The following is a 24,682-nucleotide window of genomic DNA, read 5'->3' on the forward strand; positions in this document are numbered from 1 at the left end:
CCTGAGGTCACTTAGTGATGGGAAGCCACTTAAGACAAAGGAAGATTTTTCAGATTTCTTCTGGCACATTCCAGCTGCTGCTGATCACTCTTGTGGGATATGACTTTGGCTTTCCTTCAAAAACTCAGCCCACAGAACACTAGGGAAATGAGAGAAAGAAACTGGAGGGGACTTTCCATGGAGGTGTAGCCTATGACACTATATCCATTTCCATGGGCCTTGCGGGCATTTTCTTGTATGGACAAAAGAACAAGAAATGGTGACATTAATCAATGACATCTGGCCAATTCTAATAAAAAAAAATCCAAACAGCTTAAGGATTCTTTGGCCATTGTGCTTTCCTCTGTATGTAATATTAACCATCCATTTCAGCCTTTGTCATGTTTTAACAGGCTTCATTCCTATATACCTGCATTCATTTTGTGTGAAACTTAAAGTGTTATATCTTTCATCCATCTCTCTGGACCATTAAGGAAAAAAAAAATAGGGACAGAGAATTCTCATTTGTGCATAATCCAGACCTTGCCCAGACCAGCAGCTCTCAAATGGACTCTCTCTTCATTTACTTTCAATGGTCATCTCTAGACTGGAAATATGGTACTGATGTCATCTAATAATGGTGACATAACCTCAGATCCTATTTGAATGTGGATTTCTTGAGTGTGAGGATTTTTTTGTTTGTCTTTGTATTCTCAGTACATACCACAAGCATTAATAAATACCTGTTCATTGATCAGCAAAGTTTGTCCATCTCAGCATTGGCAGCCATGGAAGACTAGTTGAGTTTCTCCCCATAAAGGATGGAGACAGTTCTATGGACTACTATCAATAGCAAGGTTTCTTGCCACAGTTTTCCACTCTACTCACCACCCTGGGATAGTGGGGGCAGTTTCTGTTCTATGGCTTTAGGGAGGAAGATTGTCCAAGAGACATGAGTTGAAAGATTGAAAATATTTCTGTCTCTTTTCCACCCTGGGCTCTTTACTAAATTTTACAATGAACTCATGACAATGACTTTGCACAAGTTACTTCCTTTCATTGAATCTCAGTTGGTATAGTTTTTAATCCCTAAAATGATGGGGTTGGAGTAGTTATCTATAAGCTCTGTCCTATGAAAGGAAATTTTTTTTATCTTAACTTAATCAAGTACTTGGAGTGCTCCACCCTTTTTACTCAATCAGTCAGGAACTTGTGAATCCTTTTGATAAGAGTTCACATCCTCAGAGGATGGTAGGTAGATCCCACAGACACTGTCTCCTGTGCAGTGCCAGGCAAATTGAGAGAATTTGATGGGTTCCTGTGAAGAAGAGGAGAGGCAGGAAGTGATGTGGAAAAAGGGGTATAAAGGGCAAGACCAAAGGACAAGATGACCTCTTTGCTTCTTTGGTTCTTTGGTGAGGAGACCCTCTCTTGGTTTGTGCTTCAGTGGGACACTCTCTTCAGCATGAGCTGTGGTGAGATTCTTGGAGGCAGTCACCTTTTCCTGTAATCATTCTGGACTAGAGCTTTCTGCTCTGGAGAGGCTTGCTATGTGAGTGACTGGAGCTGAAGGAAGAGGTTTGCATTGATGGACTCCTAGCTGAAGACACCACCAGGACTTCCACATGGAGATTGGGACTTGAGGAAGCCCCTGCTGAGGGGCTGAGCCAGACCTCACCAGAACAGCACTTAGGACAGTAAGCTAGACAAGGCTCTGTCTCCTTCCTACATTTTCCACTTTCAATATCTCTACCTTGTTGTAAATAAAAGCTGCTAACAATTTTTCTGACTTAAGGGCTAATATTTTATAAATGACAACCTCAATCTCACTTTTATAACTCTCTTATTGAGTCAAACTTAATTTTAATTTTTACAATTCCAACATGAGCATTGTAGCATTCTAAGCCTAGAGTTGATATTTATATGCCATTTCCTCCGTTGGAATGGGAGCTCCTCAAGGGCAAGGAGGATGTTGTCTTTCTTTATTTTTTAATATTTTGCTTTTCCCTCAACCACATGAAAAAACAAATTTTCAACTTTTGTGTTTTTTTTAAGTTTGATCCAAATTCTCAACCTTCCTCCTCTGCCCCCTGAAATGGCAAGCAATCTGATATAGGTTTTATATTTGTAATACTGTAAAACATCTTTCCATATCAGTCATTTTGTGAGAGAGAAGTCCAACAAACAGACGTGAAGAAATAAAGTGAAATATAGCATGTCTCTGCATTCAAATTTCATCAGTTCTTTCTCTGGAGGTAGATGGCATTTTTCATCACGAGTCCTTGAGGATTGTCTTTGATCACCGTATTGCTAAGAATAGCTAAATCATTTGCATCCGATCACTGTACAATATTGCAGTTACTATGCACCATGTTCTCAGGGTTCTGCTCTCTTCTCTTTGCATCAATTCACGTAGGTCTTTCCAATTGCCTTTCGTTATGTCTCCAGAATTCAGCAGAATACCTGGCATGGAGTAAGATCTTTATAAGTGCTTGCTGCTTGACCCAGAGTCAAAAAGACCTTGTGCCAATCAATGATCACTCTCCTATGATCTCTGTTTCTCAGATTCATATCTGAAAAATATTATGGTGACTTGTTACATAACTTTGCCTGTATGTACAGCAGGCACAGAGGGCAGACACCATGACTTATTCTTCTCTGTATCCCCCATGGCATCCCCAGATGTTTATTGGATGGATGACATCCAAAATGTGTAACTTCACAAAAGATCTAGAAGGACCCTTTGTAGAAAGAAGCAAGATGTGCAATGAGCATAAAGGAATGAAAGCAAATGGGACAGCCAGTCATAGAGATCTGTGCCCAGTCTCTGGCCTTGCCCTGTCTCCCCCAACCCCAAAAGCATCACTTGCAAACAGCCTTTATTAGTCCTCTGGCTTTCTCTTCATCTCCCTCTTAGCTTTTCAGCCCTCCTCCATGTGGGCCAGGAGGGAACAAGCTTGAACCAATTAGTTAATCTATTTTTATAGCTCAGAGGAGGGAAAGCCTTTCATGGAGGTGTAATTGAGAAACGTGTTAATTGTTTGCCACTGACCTTTGCCTCTTTACTCTGCTCCTTGGGGAAGAGAGAGCCTTTCATGTGTCCCAGGAGGGCCCCTTTCTCTTTTTTTCTTAAACTATCAAGGAGCCATTCTCAGCAGCTGGGGTAGGAGCAGATTTCTGCTGGGAGGAGCTCCAGTGAAGGCTAGTCTTGCCTGTATCCATTCATCCCTCCTACAGCTGCTGAAGGGATGTCTTCAGCATTAGAGGTCTTCCTGGAGGTGGAAAAAAAGTGGAGAAGGAAGTATGCTTTCTTGCCACAGAAGCTTGCATCTGTTTGGTCTCCCTCCTGACTCTTTGCTGTCTGGTGTAGGGTACTGACCCTGGAGTCCCTGATGGATGTTTTAGTAATAACTGCCATTAACTGGGACATCTCGGGTGGCTTTGGTGCCTTGCCAGATTGTTTAACCAAACAGAAGTGACGAGAGAGGCAGACACATGGTGTCACTCAAGACTTATCACAAAGCGAGTTTTGATAAGCCTTTCCAAGACCTCCCAGGCTCTAGCGCCTTCCCCTCTGAAATTATTTCCCATTGACCCTGAATGTCTTGTATGTCTAGGTCTTTGTCATTAGAATGCAAACTCTTTGAGTAGAGGGACTGCTTTGTCTTTGTATCTCCAGAATGGAATACAGTGCCTGGCACAAAGAATAACTTAGTGATGCTTATTGACTGACTAAGATGGAGAGGAAAAAGGAAGGTAATTATTGGTTTCATGCTATTAGAACATGCCTGAAGGTGGCCATGCCACCTCCAGCCTCAGTGGGTAAGAATTTTGGCCCTTGGGGACAGCCTCATTCTCCTAGAATCTGGCTGTACTTTTATCTAAGTAATCTTCCCTATGGGATGTCTCCAGGAAGAAGAAGACTTGGCCCTTCCATACCAAAAATCACTCTCATGCTTGGGGAATACATAGAAAAGGTGGAATTTCTGGGACTATGGAAGAAGGGCCAGAAAAGTCCAGGCTTGAGTATGTGCCCAATCAACAGCTGTGCCTGAGAATCCCAGAAACTTCTGCCATTCACTCAGACCCTATATGACCACCCTACAGTGTGACTAAATCCTTTTTCCTTCTTTAATTGTACTTGGAAGGAGGTTTAGGAAAGCAGTAGGAAGCTAAGGAATGGGAGAATGAGTAGAGATATGAGATTCCATGGTGGGGAATGGGAGGGGGGACAACAACTTTGATTGAGAGATGATGGGGATTGCTGCAATTTTGTTCTCTCGGTATCTGAAGCTTGATATTATCATTCTTTTCCTAAATTAATTCAATTGTTTTTTTTTTTTGTTATACTATTAAGTTTCTTTAAAAAAAAAAACAAAACCTTCTGTCTTGGAATCAATACTTATTCTAAGGTAGAACAGTGATAAGAGCTAGGCAATGGGGGGTTAAGTAACTTGCCCAGTGTCATACAACTAGGAAGTGTCTACATCTAGATTTGAACTCAGGACTTCCCACCTCTAATGAGGCCCTCTACATTTTTAAGTTTCAAATGATTTGCTAACAGCCTCCTTCTGAAGGAGGAAGATGAGCCAGTGCAATGATCTTTTTTAAATATTTATTTTTTCCCCAATTACATGTAAAAGCAATCTTTTTTTTTTTTTTTAATCCTTACCTTCTGTCTTGGAGTCAATATTGTGTATTGGCTCCAAGGCAGAAGAGTGGTAAGGGCTAGGCAATGGGGGTCAAGTGACTTGCCCAGGGTCACACAGCTGGGAAGTGTCTGAGGCCAGATTTGAACCCAGGACCTCCCATCACTAGGCCTGGTTCTCAATCCACTGAGCTACCCAGCTGCCCCCTAAAAGCAATTTTAACATTTATTTTTTCAAATTTTGAGTTCCAAATTCTCTCCATTCTTTCTTCCCTTTCCCATTCATTGAGAAGGCAAGCAATTTGTTATAAGTTTTACATGTTATAAATTTTACACATGCAATTATGCAAGACATTTCCATATTAGTTATGTTGTAAAAGGAAACAGACTAACAAAAAAAAAACAGAAAAATTAAGAAAATTAAAAAAACTACTATGCTTTGATTTATATTCAGAAACTATCATTTCTTTCTCTGGAGCCAGATTGCATTTTTCATCACGAGTCCTTCAGAATTTCCTTGGAATATAGCTTTGTCAAGAATAGCCAAGTCATTCATAGTTGATTATCATACAATATTGCTATTACAGTATATAATGTTCTTCTGGTTCTGCTAACTTCACTTTGCACCAGTTTATGTAGGTCTTGCCAGGTTTTTCTGAAAGTATCTTGCTTGTTGTTTCTTATAGCACAATAATATTCCATCACAATCATATACTACAACTTGTTTAGCCATTTCCAAACCAATGCTCATCATCTCAATTTCCATTTCTTTACCACTACAAAAAGAGCTGCTAGAAATATTTTTGTACATATAGGTCTTTTCCTTTTATTAAAAAAATCTTTTGGGGATATAGACCTAGTAGTGGTATTGCACAGTTTTAGAGTTCTTTGGTCATAGTTCCAAGATAATCTCCAGATTGGTTGGATAAGATCAACATCCCACTAAGTGTATTATTGTCCCAGTTTTCCCAGATACCCTCCAACAGTTGTTATTTTCTTTTTCTGTCATATCAGCCAATCTGATAGATGTGAGGTGGTACTCAAGAGTTATACTATGTATTCTTTTAATCAATAGTAATTTAAAACATTTTTTAATGTTAGTAGAGATAGCTTTGATGTCTTCATCTGAAAACTGCCTGTTTATATCCTTTGACTATTTATTAATTAGGGAATGGTTTATATTCTTATAACTTTGACTCAATTCCCTGTATATTTGAAAAATGGGGCCTTTATCAGAGAAACTTGCTGTAAAGTTTCCCTCAGTTTTCTGCTTTCCCTCTAATCTTAATTACATTGGTTTTGTTTGTACTAACCCTTTTTAATTTAATGTAATCAAACTTATCCATTTTATATCATATAATGCCCTCTGTCTCTTGTTGGTTCTAAATTCTTCCCTCATCCATAATCTGAAAGGTAAATTATTCTGTGCTCCCTTAATTTCCAATGAAAGGTTCTTAAATATACATTTGAAAGTAGAATTCTCAAGGAGTAATAGGAAACCAGTGCCTTTCTACCTTCCACATCACCTTTAATCCCAGATGGGTAAGACAAATTCTTCAGAATAGGCTGATTGAATTCCCATGATGCCAGGGAAGCCATCAATTTCCCATTAGTGCCAGAAATGTAGGATTCTCTTTTGATATTAATTTCCCTGCTTTTACAGGGCTTCAAATTCCTTCTCTTGGATAGAAATGACCATCCACCTTCTTTTTTGCTTATCCAATTAAAAATTTTCACATTGATGAAGTACTTTGTTTTAGAAAGGGCTTTCAATCTAAAAGTCCAGTCTGGTTGGCTGTGAAAGTATCACTATCCTCATTATAGATACAAACACTTGAATTCCAGATGGGGTAAGCTAAGCCACTGTTAATTACATTAGGAGGAGAGATAAGGGAAAGAAGAGGAAATGCCAGTAAAGAAAAATAACCTGCTTAGGGCCATATAGCTAATAAATATTAGATTTGGTCCTCAAACTCTGATCTTCTCATTGCATCTAGTATGCTTATATTGCATGTAATCAGTGCTTAATAAATGCATATTTCTGTAAGTATTTTCATTATATTGTCAGGCTATTAGATGATACTTTGGGTAGAGTCCTGGGTCTGGTGTCAGGAAGATCTGAGTTCAAATCTGTCCTCAGACACTTAGCTTTACAACCCTAGGCAAGTCACTTAACTTCTGTCTGCCTCAGTTACCTCAACTATAAAATGGGTAGAAGAGAACCTACCTTAAATGATTGTTGTGAGGATCAAATGAGATATTGGTAACGCACTGAGCACAGTGCCTAGAACATATTAGGCATTTAATAAATGCTTATTCTCTTCTTTTCCCCTTCTTCCTGTCAATAAATAGTCACAAATTCTCATTAAAAACAACTAATTGGTGTAATAGGACTCTGGACTTGGAGATAGGAAATCCTGAATTGAAACCCTGCCTCAGAGACTTTGTAGCTACCTTTCAGCTTCAGTTTCCTCATCTGCAAAATGGAACTAATAAGAATATTTACGTGTATGAAATGAGATAATACATGGAAAACAATTTAAAATCAGATGATTCTAACTCAGAACATTGTTTTTTCTCAAAGCTAAGTTATGGCTACCCAGCAATGGAGGAGCCTGTTCCATTTCCTTGCTGTACTGTCCTAGATAGTAAGGCTCTCCTAAGTCTTTGCAGAGCTGGGCATGAAACCTAGGGATGAATTCTTTAGTTTGGCATCATCAGGACCTGAGGTGGCTTGATGTTTCTTGCCTCTGGGAGGTTCCAAGGTTGACCTTCCCTCCTGCCATAGTAAGTTAGTCAGTTAGCACCAGTCAGATCAGGTAGGTAGATTTGGTTATAGACAGAATAGTGAGGCAGGTCAGATTGACCCTTGTCTCCATCTCTCTGTCTCTATCTGTCTCTGTCTCTCTGTCTGTCTTTGTCTTTGTCTGTCTCTGTCTGTCTCTCTGTCCCTGTCTGTCTCTTTCTTTCTTTCTCTGTCTGTCTGTCTGTCTGTCTCTGTCAAATATCCTGTCCCTGGTTACTTGGTGGCAGATCACTAATCTGAAAAACTCATCCATGCTAAAGTATTCATGGAAGCTAATGGGCCACCATTACCTTCTCGGGCACCATTTTTCACAGTGATGATTTTCCCCCAGTGTCTGTAAGGGTGGGGGATTTCAAGCCTTATGATGGCCTGACAAAGGGAGATATTTTGTTGGTAGGCTTCCATCTGTGGCACCTATGAGAAGGGTCACCTTTTCTACAAGTTATCATGATGGCAGTTAAGAGAAATACAAGCATAGCCCAATGAAAAGAATGTAGGATCTGGAGTCAAAATACTCAAATTCAAACTTGAGACTTACTCTGCCACTTCCTGGGTAGGGGCAAATGTCTTCAGCAAGTCTCTGGTCTTGACTGTCCTTAAGTGTGAAATGAAGATGTCAGTCTAGCCAACCTCAAAGGTCCCTTCCAGTATTTGAACCTAAGGTCTTCTGATCATACGAAGCTGGGAAACGCCTAGGTTATATTTGCCACATCTACCCTGGCCTCTCCAGGGCTGCACCTCCCATACAAATCCCCTGAGAGGGTCAAGAAGAAAGTCAAGAAGGCCATACAGACCTAAAACCTCAATGGCATCACTATGTAACATGGCAGGTCTGGGTACATGGGGCATACAGCAAAGCTGAGATGATAACGCCAATGATGATAGTGATCACTGTACTATAGAGGGAGAAGGAGCATCAGGAGGCATCTAGCACACCCTCACCATTTTACTGAGAAGAACATTGAAACTGAGAAATGTCAACTGACCAACTCAAGGTCACATAGCTAGTTTGTATGGACTTGGGATTTCTCGCTTCCAACTTAGTGCAAAATGGCTGCTGCATTTGATGAATTCTTGCCTAGAGGATGGAGGGGGAGCTCTGATGTGTTTAATTGAAACTGGAGACCTTTTTGATTTTTTTGGCTACCCAACCTGACTCTACTGGATTTGTTTCGTGGGGACTGTGCCCGTGCACTGTTAATCACACACAGGGAACATTAGGGTCTCTCACACCATTCCCATCTCCTACCTCAATGTGATTTAAGTTTCTACTTTTGTAGGTCTGAAGGGAAGAAGAATGGTTTATGGTTTTGCTGTTGTGGTGGTGGTTAAACCCTCATCTTCCATCTTAGAATCAATACTATGTATTGGCTCCAAGGCAGAAGCGTGGTAAGGGCTAGGCAATGAGGGTCAAGTGACTTGCCCAGGGTCACACAGCTGGGAAATGTCTGAGGTCAGATTTGAACCCAGGACCTCCCATCTCTAGGTCATATTCTGAATCCACTGAACCACCTAGCTATGCTCCCCCCTTTACGTTTCAATGACTTTGGCAATTTTCTAAGCCATGAAATTGCAAAAGAAGGTGCTGTTTTGCCTTGTAGGGGGAGTCTCCTCACCTGGGTGTTCCCTCCCTGGTCCTTCATCCTTTCAGGAAACAGATTGACAGGCCCTGAGTCTCTGCTTCAGCTTTCTCTCCCAAATCAGCTTCAGAAACAGCAGGGCCAATAAGTGCTCTGTTTTGGAAAGAAGCAGTCTGCTAATACCCATTTCTCTCCTTCTCTCCCCCCACCTCTTTGTTTTCCTCCAATTAACAGGCTGGAAAGATCATCCTAATGTACCGTTCTAAGCCTCGGAGTATCCTGAAGAGATTTCTCATCTGGTCCGTCTTGCTGGTGAGTGGCATGAAGCCTGATGCCGGAGAAAATAACAGAATTAGCAGAGATGCCAGGTCCCATTACTTATAATGGCCACTGCTCTTGCCCTGTACAGCATGCTGGCACTACAAGGGAAAGCACGGCCCCCTCCCTCCCTGTTTCCAAGAATTCAGAGCCGCCATGTCTATTGGAATTGGTGAGGCTTCGCCTGCTCTGGTCTGAGGGCTGTGATCAGGGGCTGCTCTCTGCGGTGTTCCCTCATTGAGCAAGGGCTCCAGGGGAAGTAGAGGCACCCCACCTAGGGAGTAGAGTGCGGAACTTGAACCCAGGAAGACCTGGGTTAAGATTTTGCCTTTAAAACTTGCTGTGGGATCATGCCAAGTGATTTAGTCTGTCTAGATCTGCGTTTCCCCATATGTAAAATGTTAATAATAACACCTACATTCTTAGGTGTGAGGACCACATGAGATTATATCTGGAAAGGGTTTGGGGGCAGCTGGGTGGCTCAGTGCATTGAGAGCCAGGCCTAGAGATGGGAGGTCCTGGGTTCAAATCTGACCTCAGACACTTCCCAGCTGTATGTCCCTGGGCAAGTCTCTTAACCCCCATTGCCTAGCCCTGACCACTCTTCTGTCTTAGAACCAATACACAGTATTGACTCCAAGACGGAAGGTAAGGGTTTTAAAAAATAGAGCCAGGTCCAGAGATGGGAGGTTCTGAATTCAAATTTGACCTCAGATACACTCTAGCTATATAACCCTGGGCAAGTTACTTAACCCCTATTGTCTAGCCCTTACTATTTTTCTGTCTTAAAACTGGTTCCAAGAGAGACGGTAAGGGTTTTTTGTTTTTTTTTTTAATGGTGCTTTCTAAGCTTCAGAATGTTATATAAAGGGCAGAGAGGTGGTGCTGTGGAGAGAATGCCAGGCCTAGAGTCAGAAAGACTCATCTTCCAGAGTTCAAATTCAGCCTAAGACACTTACTGGCTATGTGACCCTGAGTAAATCATTTAAATCTGTTGCCTCAGTTTCCTCATCTGTAAAATGAGCTGGAAAAGGAAATGGCAAACCACTATAGTATCCTTGTCAAGAAAATCCTAAATAGGCCCACAAAGAGTCAGACAGGACTAAAAAACGACTAAACAACAAAAGTCATTAGTAGTTATATTATTCTTATCTTATTCTCCTCTTTTTTGATGGATTCAGATAAAAATTGTTCTGGGTAAATTATCATACTGTTATAGTACTGTACAGAGTGTTGCACATGTGAATAAAATAACTATTTCCTATTGTTAAATAAAAGCCTTCAGATGTTAAGTTCTTGCCCAATAAATAGGCTCTGAAGTCATCCTTAGAATAATTCCAGTAGCAAAGACAATGGGCTGGAATGTACCTCCTCCTGTTCCTGTATGGTTTTGCTCTCCTTTGCTAGATACCTATTTATTCCAGGTAACTCAGACATAGTGTGTCTATGTCAATTTAAAATGTTCTCAAGTTATTGGTTTTTTTTTTAATGAATCAATATTATATCTGAATCATGGGCAACAGTATAGTCTTTGATAATGGTCTAATCCAGGACATTTTCTTAGTTGAGTTGTCCAGGATATTTTGAGGTCTTGAGTTAGAATTTGGACTGTCCTTCAGGATCAAAAAATGTAATGAATCTGTGATATATAATTCTGGTTAGCAGATCATTAGATATTTGATCCAAACTAAAATCTTACAGCCCCTTCCCATCATTCCCTTGCATAAACAACATTGATTGATAAAGCCAAAATTCTTATGGATAAGCCTTCTAGAGTTTCCAGTGGCAATGACTTGATCCTAAATTGCCATCACAAACCCCTTCATTGCCACAAGGAAATCTGCATGGTCTGGCCTTTTGTTCAGACTTTCTTGATGAGCATGTTCTTGGCTGAGTTCAAGAGGATGCTGTCCATGGTGAGGGGAGTGCCTTTTGAAACCAGACATTCAGAGACTGTATTCAGAGTCAAGCCAACCACTTTTGTTGATTTTTGGCAAGTTCAATGGCATGCACCTGTCGTCAGCATTTACCACAACTCAGTGAATCTTTGCTTATTCAAAAAGTATTTCTGTAGGGTTTTGAACTGTTTCATATTCCCTAAAATGCTTATCAATCTTTAGTCCACTTCATAAGTACTTATGGTTTGCCCACATAACTGGTCAGAGTCAATGACATAGAAACCTTTTCAGCAAGTAGGATATTAGTATTTCCAAATGGTTCTGGTGTATCTTGCCTTTTTATGGTACCAGAACACAAAGGAGTATCCTTTGTCAAGCTGATGAGCAAAGAAGTTTTAGATATGGCCAGCCTGTTAGCCTATGTCTCTCCCTAGGTTGTTGCTAAGATTCATGTGATAACTTTGCTCACACTGGTTGGGGTGCTAAATTAATCCATGCTAGAGTTTAACTGGTTAAAATCTCAAAGTATCTGCCATGTTTTCACGGCTAGGATAGCAGTTTCTTATGATTGGTGAGTCCCTATCTTGGACTACCAATTCATGATCACTCTCAGTTCCACTTCTCACACTCTGGACTTGCTTTCCTTTTTTGTGCCCAACTTTTAGAACATTTACTGAAATGCCAATGTCCTCCTCCTCCTCCTCCTCCTTCTTCTCCTTCTTCTCCTTCTTCTCCTTCTTCTCCTTCTTCTCCTCCTTCTCCTCCTTCTCCTTCTCCTTCTCCTTCTCCTTCTCCTTCTCCTTCTCCTTCTTTTTCTTCTTCTTCTTCTTCTTCTTCTTCTTCTTCTTCTTCTTCTTCTTCTTCTTCTTCTTCTTCTTCTTCTTCTTCTTCTTCTTCTTCTTCTTCTTCTTCTTCTTCTTCTTCTTCTTCTTCTTCTTCTTCTTCTTCTTCTTCTTCTTCTTCTTCTTCTTCTTCTTCTTCTTCTTCTTCTTCTTCTTCTTCTTCTTCTTCTTCTTCTTCTTCTTCTTCCCCCTATATCTCTATGTCTTTCTGTGTTTTTTTCCTTTTGCAATTAATTATCCACTGCCTTTTCCTTTCTCCTATTATTTAACTTGTACAGCATGTTAGGCTTTGAGGAGGTTATTTACTAAAAAGGATAATTTGATCTTGCCAATTATCATAGTAGAGTTATGTGCAATATTTGTTGCATATTAGGTGCTTATGAGTGTTTATTGATTGATAATATTCAGTACATATTTGTGATAACTTCATAGTGCTCTACTCTGGTGAGGCCACATCTGCAATATTATGTTTGGTTCTTGGTAAGGGATATTTGTGAGGACATTAGTTGACAAGTACTTATTATGTACCTACACCATGAAATATGCCTTTTTAGATGTCAGGGATACTAAGGGAACAGTGATCAATGGATATGTCAAAGTGAACAGAATTGAAACCATGTTATATGAGAGTGATTTAAAAGAAGTGAAGAAGAGAAGGCCAAGGAAGTTGGGGGAATGTGATAGCTATCCTTAAATCTGTAGTGGTATGTTATAGGGAAGGAGAGAGTAGATTAATTCTCTTTGGCCCCAGAGGGCCCAATTAGAGTCAATGGATGGAAATTACACAGACATAGGATTCAATTCAATATAAGGAAACATTTCTTAACAACTGGCTGAAAATGGAATCAGCTAAGTCATGATATCCTCTGAAAGTGATCAAGCAGAGGGCATCTATACTTTGAATAAGAGGTTGGGCTAGTTGACCGCTAAGGTCTCTGCCAACTCTAAGATGCTCTGAGTGGTCCAGATGATAAGTGCTATAGGAGTTCAGGTCAAGTGAGATAATTTATGCAAAGTGCTTTGTAAACCTTAAAGTGCCACACTAATGCCAGCTGTTATTATTATTGTCTTTAAAAAAGGAAGTTCATTCCATCTGGGCTGGGACAGTGATAGACGCTTCTCTAAAAGAGGTTGGGCCTTGAGTTGGTTCTTGAAAGGATCAATATTTTTAATTAACAGAACTAGAAAATTGAAGCAGAGGCTGAAAGTGATGTCAATGCTAACCCCAAAAGTGGCTTTTCAAGTAGAGGTTGATCAAAAATGTCAATAATGCAATAGATGGATTTCAGTTTGTGGCTAGCTAGGGAGGTCTGAGGGTCCTACCTAGGAATGGAATTCTATGTATCTGTTGAGATATGGGAATCATATGCAATCACAGAATGCTAGAGCAGGAAAGGGCCATTATGGCCACAAATTCCTCATTTTACACAAGAGGAAATAGAGGCCCTAAGTGGCTTGTAGTGAGTTGCATGGTAAACCAGTGATTTGATCAGAGATGGGATCTAGTCTTTTGATGACCAATTCAGTACTCTTTCTGTCATGCCAAGTGGAAAATGCCTATCTTCCAAGTTTGTTTTTGACCAAGTCCCTCCTCCTCCCTCTGAGGTCTATAAGCCATTGTTAAGTATTGGTTTGAGGGACAGAACAGCTCACAGGAAAGTTCTCAGCGAATATCAAAAGAGAATAGTGTATTGCAACAGGACCAAATGGATATAGCAGAGAGGTTTAAATTCTTTGGCTCTTAGCAAAATATATTAGAAAAGACCACTTTCCCCTTAGTGAATTGCAAAATAAACACATCATTGAGTCTCCACAAACATGATCAGAGTTACTGTTTCTCCTCTCATGCAAGAATTTAGGCTGATGATGTTCTATTCCACATCTAACTCCGTCCTTCTTTGCCCTTAGAAAAGCTCTCACCCTCTACTTCCTTCCTTTTCCAAACGTCTTTTATTGGATCCATTTCTCATGTCTTTTTCATCCCTCTCCCAGGAGCCAGCAACATCTAGGGCTCCTATGACCTCTCTGGGGAAGTTTGTGGTCTCAATGCTGAAAGCCATGCTACTCTCCCTGGGCCATGTCCCCTGAGGAGCTGGGAAATATGGCACCGCAGCCAGCTACAGCGAGGTTAATGAGAATGTGTTAAAGTCCACGGGTGATGAGAACAGATTGAAAAAATGACTGACCAAACTATAAACAGAGGTTAATGATGGATAACAGCCTAATGAGTTAGAGAAGGTATCTAATGGGCTTCCAGAGGGATGAATGTGATGCCTGGTCTCATTTAACATTTTTATTAATGACCAGGGGAATTTGCCATCTGATAATGAACTGGTGGGACAGCAGAATGCAGGGCAGTTCAGGGAACTGGGTGTGAGGAATTGGCACAAATGAATGAATATGAAAGGCTTTGCAGGAAGAATCACAGAAGAGGAGAGAGCATCATATTTACTGACATTTATGTAGCATCTTCAAAGTTTATAAAGTGCTTTACAGACATTCTGATTTGAGCCTCACAACTAAGCTGGGAGGTAGGTAGTACAGTTGAGGTCATTACTATCTCCATTTCACATGTAGGTGTCATAGCTGTGGGCATTATCTCCATTTAACATGAGGAAATTGATGCCCAGAGAGGTTCCCTGATTCACTCAGGTAACACAGAGGCAAGATTTGAATTTGTGTTTTTCTAAAGAAAAGTCTAATGTTCTTTCTATTTCATTACAAGCCTGCCCTAGGAAACTGAATTCAACATCCACATTTACTTAACAGTCAAACAATGATTGAATAAATGTCAAGGAGAACAAAGGATAAGAAAGCTGAGTCCAAAGAGAATAAAGAAAGGAGATCAGGGCTTTGATGGGGGTATGTTATTGCATATATGTTAGGATCCTAGGGGTTTTAAAGGTAATCACACCTCCTCTACCAAATATTTTCCCAAATGCTTTGTACCTGGAATTCCTTTAACAGAATAGTATCATAGAATAGTTCAAAGATTGAAGTGAGGAGACCTAGGTTCAAATCCTCCTGCCAGCATTCTAGTTGTGTGAACACTGCCTGACCCTCAGTTTCTCCATCTATAAAATGGGAGTCACAATAATCAATTTGTTAATCTGACAAAAATGTTATAATGCCCAGATAAATTAAGTTTGCAAAGTGCTCTCCCAACTTTAAAGAACTAAAACATTTGTAGGACAGTTTGGAACTTGCTTTTAAACTTAATTCCTTAGATAGTTTCTTTAGGCACAGAAAAGTTAAATAATTCACACAGCCAGTATGTGTCAGAGGCAGGAATTGAATTCTGGTCTTTCTAACTTAAGGCTAGATCTTTATCCACTATTCCATTCTGCTTTTCAAAGTATTCTATGAAAGTGAGATAATTATAATAAATCACTGCAACTTCCTAGGGCATCTTGCCCTCTGCCCTGTTGTTTACCCTTTCTTCTTACTTAGAAAAGCACTTGAGAGTAGCATCTGGACCACTAGATGTTATTCCCTTTGTAGGGGAGCTTTAATCCATTCTGCCCTGGTACAGAGATGCCTTGATTGCTGAGTGAGAGAACGAGTACAAACTCACAATTATTGAGCCATCCCCAGTCTATGCCTCACATCTCATCATGCAGTCTACCCTGAACATCCAGGAATCTTGCCACTTCTGCTGCCACCATATGTGTGGGTCTTTCCTGTCACTCTTTTTTCCACCAAATACTTTGTAAACAGTTTATCAGATCAATATTACAGTTGCCCTGTGGCACCATTCATCCCTCTTGTGATGTGCTAGACCAAAACTTCCATGTATGTGTAATATATACATATATAACATATGTATACACATATATAGAACTTCTTTCCCTCTATATCAATTTTCTATATACATATATACCTATAATATATAGTATATAGATGTACTAAAAAGTATACATATGTACACACTATATATTATATATACACGCTATATACAGTATATATGCCAAAATATATTATATAACATTCACATAGTATGTAGACAGACATATATACAGTCTTTCCCTATTAGAATACAAATGCCTTATAGACAAATGATCTCATTTTTGTCATTATATTCTCAACACGTAGCACAGTGCCTGGTACATAATAGGCTAATACATAGAGTAGCTAGGTGATGCAGTGGATGAAATATTAGACATAGAATCAGAAAGACTTCAGTTCAAACCTGGCACCAGACTCTTTCTTACTAACTATGTAACTCTGGCCAAGTCCTTTAATCTCTGTCTGTCTTATTTTCCTCATCTTTAAAATAGGGGAAATAGCCACCACCTCCCAGGGTTGTTATAACAATCAAATGAAATAATATTTGTAAAATACTTTTGAAAACTAGAATGTGCTATACAAAGGCTAGCCATTATCATTATTTATTTATTATTATGTTATCCTTCTCATTAGTCTCTTTCACAGGGATTCTCTTATCCTGAAAATTGAATCAGAGTTCTGGAAAGTAGGACCTTTAGCGTTGACCTTTATATTAGTAAGCGATTCTCCTAAAATGCTACGAGGAGGGGAGTGTTGGAGGCAGGGGTTATTTCTCAGTAAAAATATGATAACTAAAGAGAAGTATTCCAAGAAGGTCTAAGTAGGATGGATAAGTTGAAGGAAGGGGTAAATGAGGTTATATGGCATACTAGTAAAAAGTTAATGAGGATTTCCAGGAAGATGGTAGAATGAGGGGTCAAAAAAGGGGTATATTCCCTCATTATGCCCTTTAATAAAAGCAAAATACATATCCAAAACTAGCATAACAATCATAGGTCTATGAAAAAAATAATTAAAAAAACAGGAAAATATATATAAGTTGAAAAACCCCAAACAATGAAAGAACATTATAGATTAAAAGCATCCAAATAATAAAAAATCATTGAAATGTCAACATTATGATCAGAAACATAAAACACTTCTCAAGACATAGAAAAAATGGGTATTAAACTTAAAGAATGACTTATCCTCCCCCAAATAACACAGGAATAAAAATTTTAAAGGAACAGATAAAAACTAGAATTTTGGGACAAAACAATGAGGAAATTCAGCATTTTAAAAATATGCATTAAAACCTGAGGTGATGAAAAGTAGAATTTCTTTGCTGGGGGACAAAATAGTATAAGGAATAGAGGAAGAAGAAAAATGAGCCCAGAAAATAATTCAACTGGAAAAAGAATTGGAAGCAATGAACATAAAAGTAGCAGATTTGGAGCACGGATCAAGGAGTGGAAAATATGAGAAGCATTAGACTTCCAGAAAACTGAAGAAAATAATATGACCACTCTATATTGGGAATTTATATAAGAAAATCTTCCAGAAGTGTTGAAAATTAAGGATAGCTTGCAAAAAAATAGATTTCAGAAGTTAGCAAAAGGGAAAAATACCCAAATTCATCTCATGAAGACACAATATTAGAATTCAAACTACAATGGTAAAGGCAAAAATGGTGGAGGAATAGAAAGGAGACAGGAGGAAAAATATGACATAGAAATCACCAACTCAAATTTTGCAAGACTTTTCTACAAGCCAAAGGAGTGGCAGAAGAAGTTGGAATATGACAAAACTAAAAAACATTGATATTTTACCCTCAAGAAGCTCACATTCTAGTTAAGAGAAGTAGATTATACACATAAAAAGGAGCTAGAAGGGGAAGAGTTTACATTAATGATGGAATGAGATCATTGAAATATCAGAATACACTCTGCACAAAGTTTATCTTGTCAATAAAGATGACTTCCTCCCCAAAACCTCTAGCTACTTCCATGTGGTCATCAATCCCCGCAGAAAGTATATTCTCAAAATTCTCTCCCTCCCCTTAACCTCCATTCCCATCTCACTGGTGGACCAGGTCTCTAAGACTATATAATATCTATAAGTATACTTTTATCAGTTTTTACTCAGATGTTGTTTCTGCATGAGCGTGGTGATTTTCCCAAGTGACACTTGATATGGATAGCAAAGCAACCCGTAATTAATTTATGTCCTTCTTTCTGAATACCTATATAAAATCAAGAATATTTTACATATTTTGGCCATTAGATGGTATTACTCTCAAATCACTTGACAAATTGTTTTAGCAGCAGAACCAAAACAGTATCCAGAAGCACTGACTTCACCTAAGGCTACTATATCCCTATAGCTTACCAAAGGATACTTCTTAAAGGATGTTAGAGTATTCTCCTTTCCATTGCCCAGAACCCACATGAATTATAGCATTCTGGAGACTTGCTACTGTCTCTTATTCAATATTGATCTAGAGACATAAAAATGAAAAATCATTATGGAAAATTAAAATTATCTAATCTTGATTTGGTTTATTTTCAGTGATTCGGAAATTATTGAATTCTTCTTTAATCCAACTGACCTTGCATTCTTTGTTAGGTAAATAATTCATTCTGTGGTCACATATATTTTATTGGACATGATTAATAAATTAAATTAAATTAATTAAATTAAAATTGTAAAGCTTTGCCAAATTGTTCCCCCCTGATAAAAATTAAGAGAAAGGATTGCCTTTATGGATCTTGCCAGAAAATATAAAATCTTGGCCTCCAAACCTAGAAAATAAAAGGCAAAAAACAAAACAAAACCATAGGCTAATGCTATTGATGAATATGAACAAATATCTTATATGAAGTACTAGTAAACACAATATAGCAAAAATTCTTTAAAAGTATTTATTATGATAAATTATATATATGCAATATAAGAGGAAAAGAAAATAAGAATGAGTGGAATAAACAAAGAATTATGATGGAGATTATGAGGGGGAATTATGAGGAGGAAATGAAAAGAAAGGTATAATTTTTTTGCATTAAAATGAATTGAAATATAAATAGGTGCCAAGAAAGTTGTATTGAATGAATTCCTCAATATTCAGTCTTTAATTAAATGGAAGTAAAAGTTGAATAACAAAAATCATGTATCTCAAAAAATACCGAGACTTTTAGTAACATGAAACATTAATTCATATTAAAATACTAAAAAGTGTGTTTTTCTTCAACACACTAAAAACAGACTTGCTTAAAACGAGTAGGTTTGTAATGGAGAAATGGAATTGGAGAAACATAATTCCTACTGAGAAGAGGAGTAAATAAGCCTAAATACTATGACTATTCCTATTTGACATAGTTTAAAAACAGCAATAATACAAGAAATACAATGAAATACAAAAAAAGAATGAGTCTTGGTTAAGCAGTTATAATATTTTCAATTTGCAGATGTTATGATTGTGTATTTAGAAAATCCATGACTCAACAAGAAAATTAATTGAATTAGCAAAAGGCTTTAGGAAGAGAGTATATATAAGATAATTCAAATCATCCCTTTTTCACTGTGTCGATGTTTCTGCAATCCTATCTATGTAGGTCATTTTCTTCAGGGATGTGGATATAAGCCTTCCATTCCTATTCATTTCATGCAATTCTGTTCACATACTTTAAAAAAAATCTTTACCTTCACCTTAGAATCAATACTATGTATAGACTCCAGAGCAGAAGAGCAATAAGGGCTAGGCAGTGGAACTTAAGTGACTTGCCCAGGATCACACAGATAGGAAGTGTCTGAGGCCAGATTTGAACACTGGAACTCCCTTCTCCAGGCCTGGATCTTAATCCACTGAGCGACCTAGCTGCCCCCATGTACTTTCACACATATTTCATGAAAAATCTCTCATGAATTCCAATGGCTTTCTCCTAGATCAAAAGATTTTTTTTCCCTTCAGCAATGCTTATATTTTTCCAATTACTTGTAATAAATTTTGGCTCTCATTTTCTAAAATTTTGAATTTCAAATACTTTCCTTATCCCCTTCTCTTTCCTCTTTCCTCTCTGAGACGACAAGTAACCCAATACTGGTTATACATGTGCTAGAATAAAAAACACATTTCCATTTTTTTCCTGCTGTGGGAGAAAACAGATATAAAAAAGTCATGAAGAAAATTAAGTGAAAAATGACATGCTTTGATATGTATTCAGACTCCATCAGTTCTTTTTCTGGAATTAGATGATATTTTTCATCATGAGACCTCTGGGATTATCTTGGATCATTGGATTATTGAGAATAGTTAAGTAATATGCAATTGTTCAACTTAAACTATTACTGTTACTATGTATAATGTTCTCCTGGTTCTATTCACTTCACTTTGCATCAGTTCGTGTGAGTCTTTCCAGATTTTTCTGAAATCCTATTGGTCATCATTTCTGATAGCACAATAGAATAGGATTCCATTACAATTATATACACAACTTGTTCAGCAATATGGGCATCCTCTCAATTCCCAATTCTTTTCTACAATGAAAAGAACTGCTATAGATATTTTTGCACAAATGGATCCTCCTCCCCCTGTCCCCTTTGTTGATCTCTTTGGGATACAGACCTAGTAGTGATATTTCTATATCAAAGTGTATGGTTAATGTTATAGCCCTTTGGTCATAGTTTCAAATTGCTCTTCAGAACAGTTAGATCAGTTCACATATCCACCAAGAGGGCATTAATGTCATGGGTACCAATGTACCACTGGGGCTAACTATCTATTTTCTTTTCTGATATACCCAATTGATTGTCTCCCCTGTTTTCCCAATCATGCATTTCCACGATGATATCTTCCATGTCATTTCTTGCGATGCAAGTCATCATTAGTAGTATGCTATAATCCACCAATAACCATCATGCATATTTTTAATAATATTTGGGTCACTCCCAATTTGGATATTGTTTTCAGAATGCCACATGGCAGCACAGGGAATATATATATATATATATATATGTATATATATATATATATGTATGTATGTATGTATATACATATATATAGAGAGAGATCGTATAGATAGATATAGATAGATAGATAGATATGTATATATATACATCTATAAAAGTTTGTTTCAGGTCTACCTTTGGTCTTAACCAAGAATGAGTCAATGGGTTATATAAATGGCGAGTCAGAGGGTTTCTAGTTCTCTATACATTTCTGAGATTACATTAAAAAGCTCTGTATAGACAGTATAGACAGCTACCCTGTTGGCATAAGATATAACTTTTTAGCCCAACTCCCTCCTTGTTGACATCTCATATTGTTTCTTGTCAAAAATGTAGTCTGTAATCATTTACATTGGGATGGTGATGGAATGGTTTCTTTTATAATGGAATTATAAATATAGAACTGAAAAGGAACTTAAAGGTTATAGTCTAACCCCTTAAATTTATTTTTTAAACCATTGTACTGGTTCCAAAGCAGAAGAATCACAGGGACTAGGCAATGGGAGTTAAGTGACTTGCCCATGATCACACACTTAGGAAATGTCTGAGGCTAGATTTGAACCCAAATCTCCCAGAGTTACCTAGTTGCCTCCACCCCTTAATTTTATAGATAAAGGAAACTCAGGCCTAGAAAAATAGTGATTTGTTCAAGATTTGTTCAAGGTCATACAAGTGCCAAGTGAACCCCATTTTTCTGATTCCAAATCCAGTCCTCTTTCCACTACACTATTCTATGCACCATAAGGGGGGGTGCAGGGCAGTGGAAATTACATTGCTTTAAGAATCAAGGGTCATAGAGGCAGTTCTAGGTCTGTTCTTTAACTTGACTTCCATTGTCCTTGTCTTTTTTTGCCTGTGAAATGTGAATCATTCTTTGTCCTGCTTACTTCATCAGCTTATTGGAGAATTGAATGAGATAATAGGTAAAAAGGACTTGTAAAAGTAGGTAACAATATTATTATCCTTCCCTTCCCTTCAAACAGGGGTCCCTCCCCAGTGACTGTTCCCTTAATCAACTTGAGGGGCAGGGGAAAGAATTGCTTGCTACGTTTCTAAAATATAAAAGTGATAAGAAGCAAAACTTGTCACACAGAGATCCTAGAGGGAAGAGGATGAAATAAGTACAAAATCATGCTGTCGTGATTGTTTACTGACTGCTTCTTAGGGCATTGGAATAGGCTGAAGAAGAGTGAGAAATCATTTTTATCTCTCATGCAGGATTTTAAAATGGAAACTAATTTATTTTTTCTCTAGACCATATACTTATCTCTCTGAGAGTATAATCATGGTCTAATCATTGGGGTAAAAAAAATATAATGAGCCAGGGGGCTCTGGGCCTCAGGTAGGGAGGAGGGATTTCTTTTGTACCTTAGGGGAGGAAGGGAGAAACAGATAGAATTCTCTGCTAGCACAAATAGAAGGATGGATTTAACAGCTTATGTAGAACCTTCCCTTTTAAATGGATCTGGTCTAGGGCAAAGTCAGATGGTCAGTCAACAAACAATTATTAAGCAGTTACTATATGCCAGGCACTGTACCAAACCCTGAAGACACAAAGAAAGACAAAAAAATGGTTCCTACCTTCATTCAAGTAAAATCACATTCTAATAGGGATGGGACCCACAAGTACATACTGATATTAGGAGGTGACTTTAGCATAAAAGGCAGTAGAAAGTCATCAAGGAAATGATTAGGTGGTAGGCAAGTAGGTGGAGAAATGAGTAGACAGTGGGTGAATGATATAGAAAGAATAAGGAATAAAAGATGGAAAGTTCAAGTGCAACCAGCAGAATGCTCAAAGACTTTGTCCATCAGCGCCTATCCTCCTTGACTGAATCATTATCCATGCCTTGCCTGATAAGGATGGCAATCTTCCAAGGCTCTGTCTAGTCTTCTTTCCTCATTACACCCTATTGCTTGATGATCTCAAGAGATCATTTGGATTTCATTATTATTCCTGAACAGGTGACTCCCAGATCTGTATATCCCAATCTCCACAGATCTTGTTCCCCATTATCAACTGGATGTCTTATAGGTATATTGAACGTAATATGTCTAAAAGAGGACCTATTTTCTTTTCCCCACCCCAAAACTACTCTTCTTCCTAATTTCCCTATTCTCATAGATAGAGCAGAGATGCTAGACAACCAGATTAAAATGCAATCAGGACATGTTTAACAAAAGAAATAACAAAACAACAAAATAATGTTAATTTGTGGTTTTTAAAGTCTTTTACCCCAAGGATCTCTTTCTATTTGAGTTTAACACCATTTCTATAAAGGATATGGCCATCCTTTCCAAGTTTACAACCCTGTACTCATCTTTGATTTTTTATTCTCTCTCATCAATTGTTAAGTGAATTATTAAGTCTTGTTGATTCGACATCCCCAATATTACTCATATACTTTTCTTCCCCTCCACTCACATGGCCACCACTCCAGCTCAGTACTTCATTGCATCTTACCTAAACTAATACACTGCCCTTATACTTGTATTCCCTTCCTAGTCAATCCCTTCTTTGATCTATCTTCCACTGAGTTGCCAAAGAGATTTCCCTAAAATTTGGTCTGATTGCCTTTCCTTGCTCAAGGAGCTCCTGTATCCTTTTGCCTCTAGGATAAAACAAAGTGCTCTTGATTTAGCATTTTAAATCCTTCACAGTCTGGTTCCATTTATTACAGATTACTTCCTCTTATGAACTCCCTTTTCTAGCCAACCTGCTCTACTTGCTGTTTCCCACACACGATTACATCTCCAGACACCATGCTTTTGCACAGACTGGTTCCTATCTCTGGAAAGAATTGTGTTTTCATTGATGCCTCTTAAATTTTCTAAATTCTTTTAAAGCAAAGGATCATGCCATCATATTTGCATACTATCTCTTTCATTAGTTTGGGAACTCCTTGAGGGTAGGGACTGTTTTTTTCCTTTCTTTGTAGTACCAGTACCTAGCACTGTGATGGACACATAGTAGGTATTCAAAAAATATACTTGTTGATTGACTTTATTTATAATAGATCTCAGGAAGGAGAGATAGAAGGTGCCTTATTGATCATCTAGTCCACCCTCTCAGTACTAGATTGAACTCATCCAATTCACTTAATTAAAAGAAATCCTGTCATTGACTCTATCTTAAAGATGAGAAACTGAGGATCAGAGAGTTCAAATGTTATTTCTGAGATAACTGATTTAATAAATATAAGAACTAGGACTCAGTTATGGAACCACAATTAAATCAACGTTGCCCCTGCTACTAGAAAGGATATGACAGTTGACTTCTCTATGGCTCCACCAACCATCCCTGTAACTTTCCAGATTAAAATATTCTTTCCTGGCCATGACTCATCCATAGGATCTGTCTCCCCCTTATTAGACTCTAAACTTAAGTATTCTGCCTCCTGTTCCATTATTTCCTATTTGGAAAAGTGGGAAATGGATACAAACAATGGTAAAAAATTATCAACAAAACCTATTCAACATAAAATCCAATTAGCACTTGGAAAAGGTACAGAGTATACCACAAGAAGTCCGTGGAGGGTGAGATTGCTTCTAATTGGTGGGATTTTGAAGGGAAGGAGGAGGAAGCATTAGAGGTGACAGAAACTTGGTCCCATTCCTCTGATTCCAGTGGCAGTGGTCTATACCTTTACTGTGTCACCAATGGGGGGCTGAGTTTGGGCAAAGGTGACTAGGTAGATGGGAATAGAATTATGGAGGCCCTTGAATGACAGGCTAAAGAGTTTGGACATTTTTTGTGTGCCATGGACAGCTATTAAAGCTTCTGAGCAAGAGGATGGCATGACAAAATGCAAAGTGTTAAATATAATCAAGTTCAAGTCGAA

General features: G+C 38.3%; 1 protein-coding gene across 1 annotated transcript in view; it reads left to right on the top strand.

The window, feature by feature from the left end:
- The window catches only part of LOC100015953 (heparan-alpha-glucosaminide N-acetyltransferase-like), a 159,367-nt gene that overhangs the window by 102,023 nt on the left and 32,662 nt on the right, over positions 1-24,682 (top strand). Inside the window, exon 9 of the mRNA XM_056815386.1 lies at positions 9,248-9,325. Coding sequence (XP_056671364.1) covers positions 9,248-9,325 — 78 coding nt within the window. The remainder of the gene's footprint in view (positions 1-9,247; positions 9,326-24,682) is intronic.

The sequence above is a fragment of the Monodelphis domestica genome, chromosome 1 (genome assembly GCF_027887165.1).
Source record: "Monodelphis domestica isolate mMonDom1 chromosome 1, mMonDom1.pri, whole genome shotgun sequence".
Lineage (NCBI taxonomy): Eukaryota > Metazoa > Chordata > Mammalia > Didelphimorphia > Didelphidae > Monodelphis > Monodelphis domestica.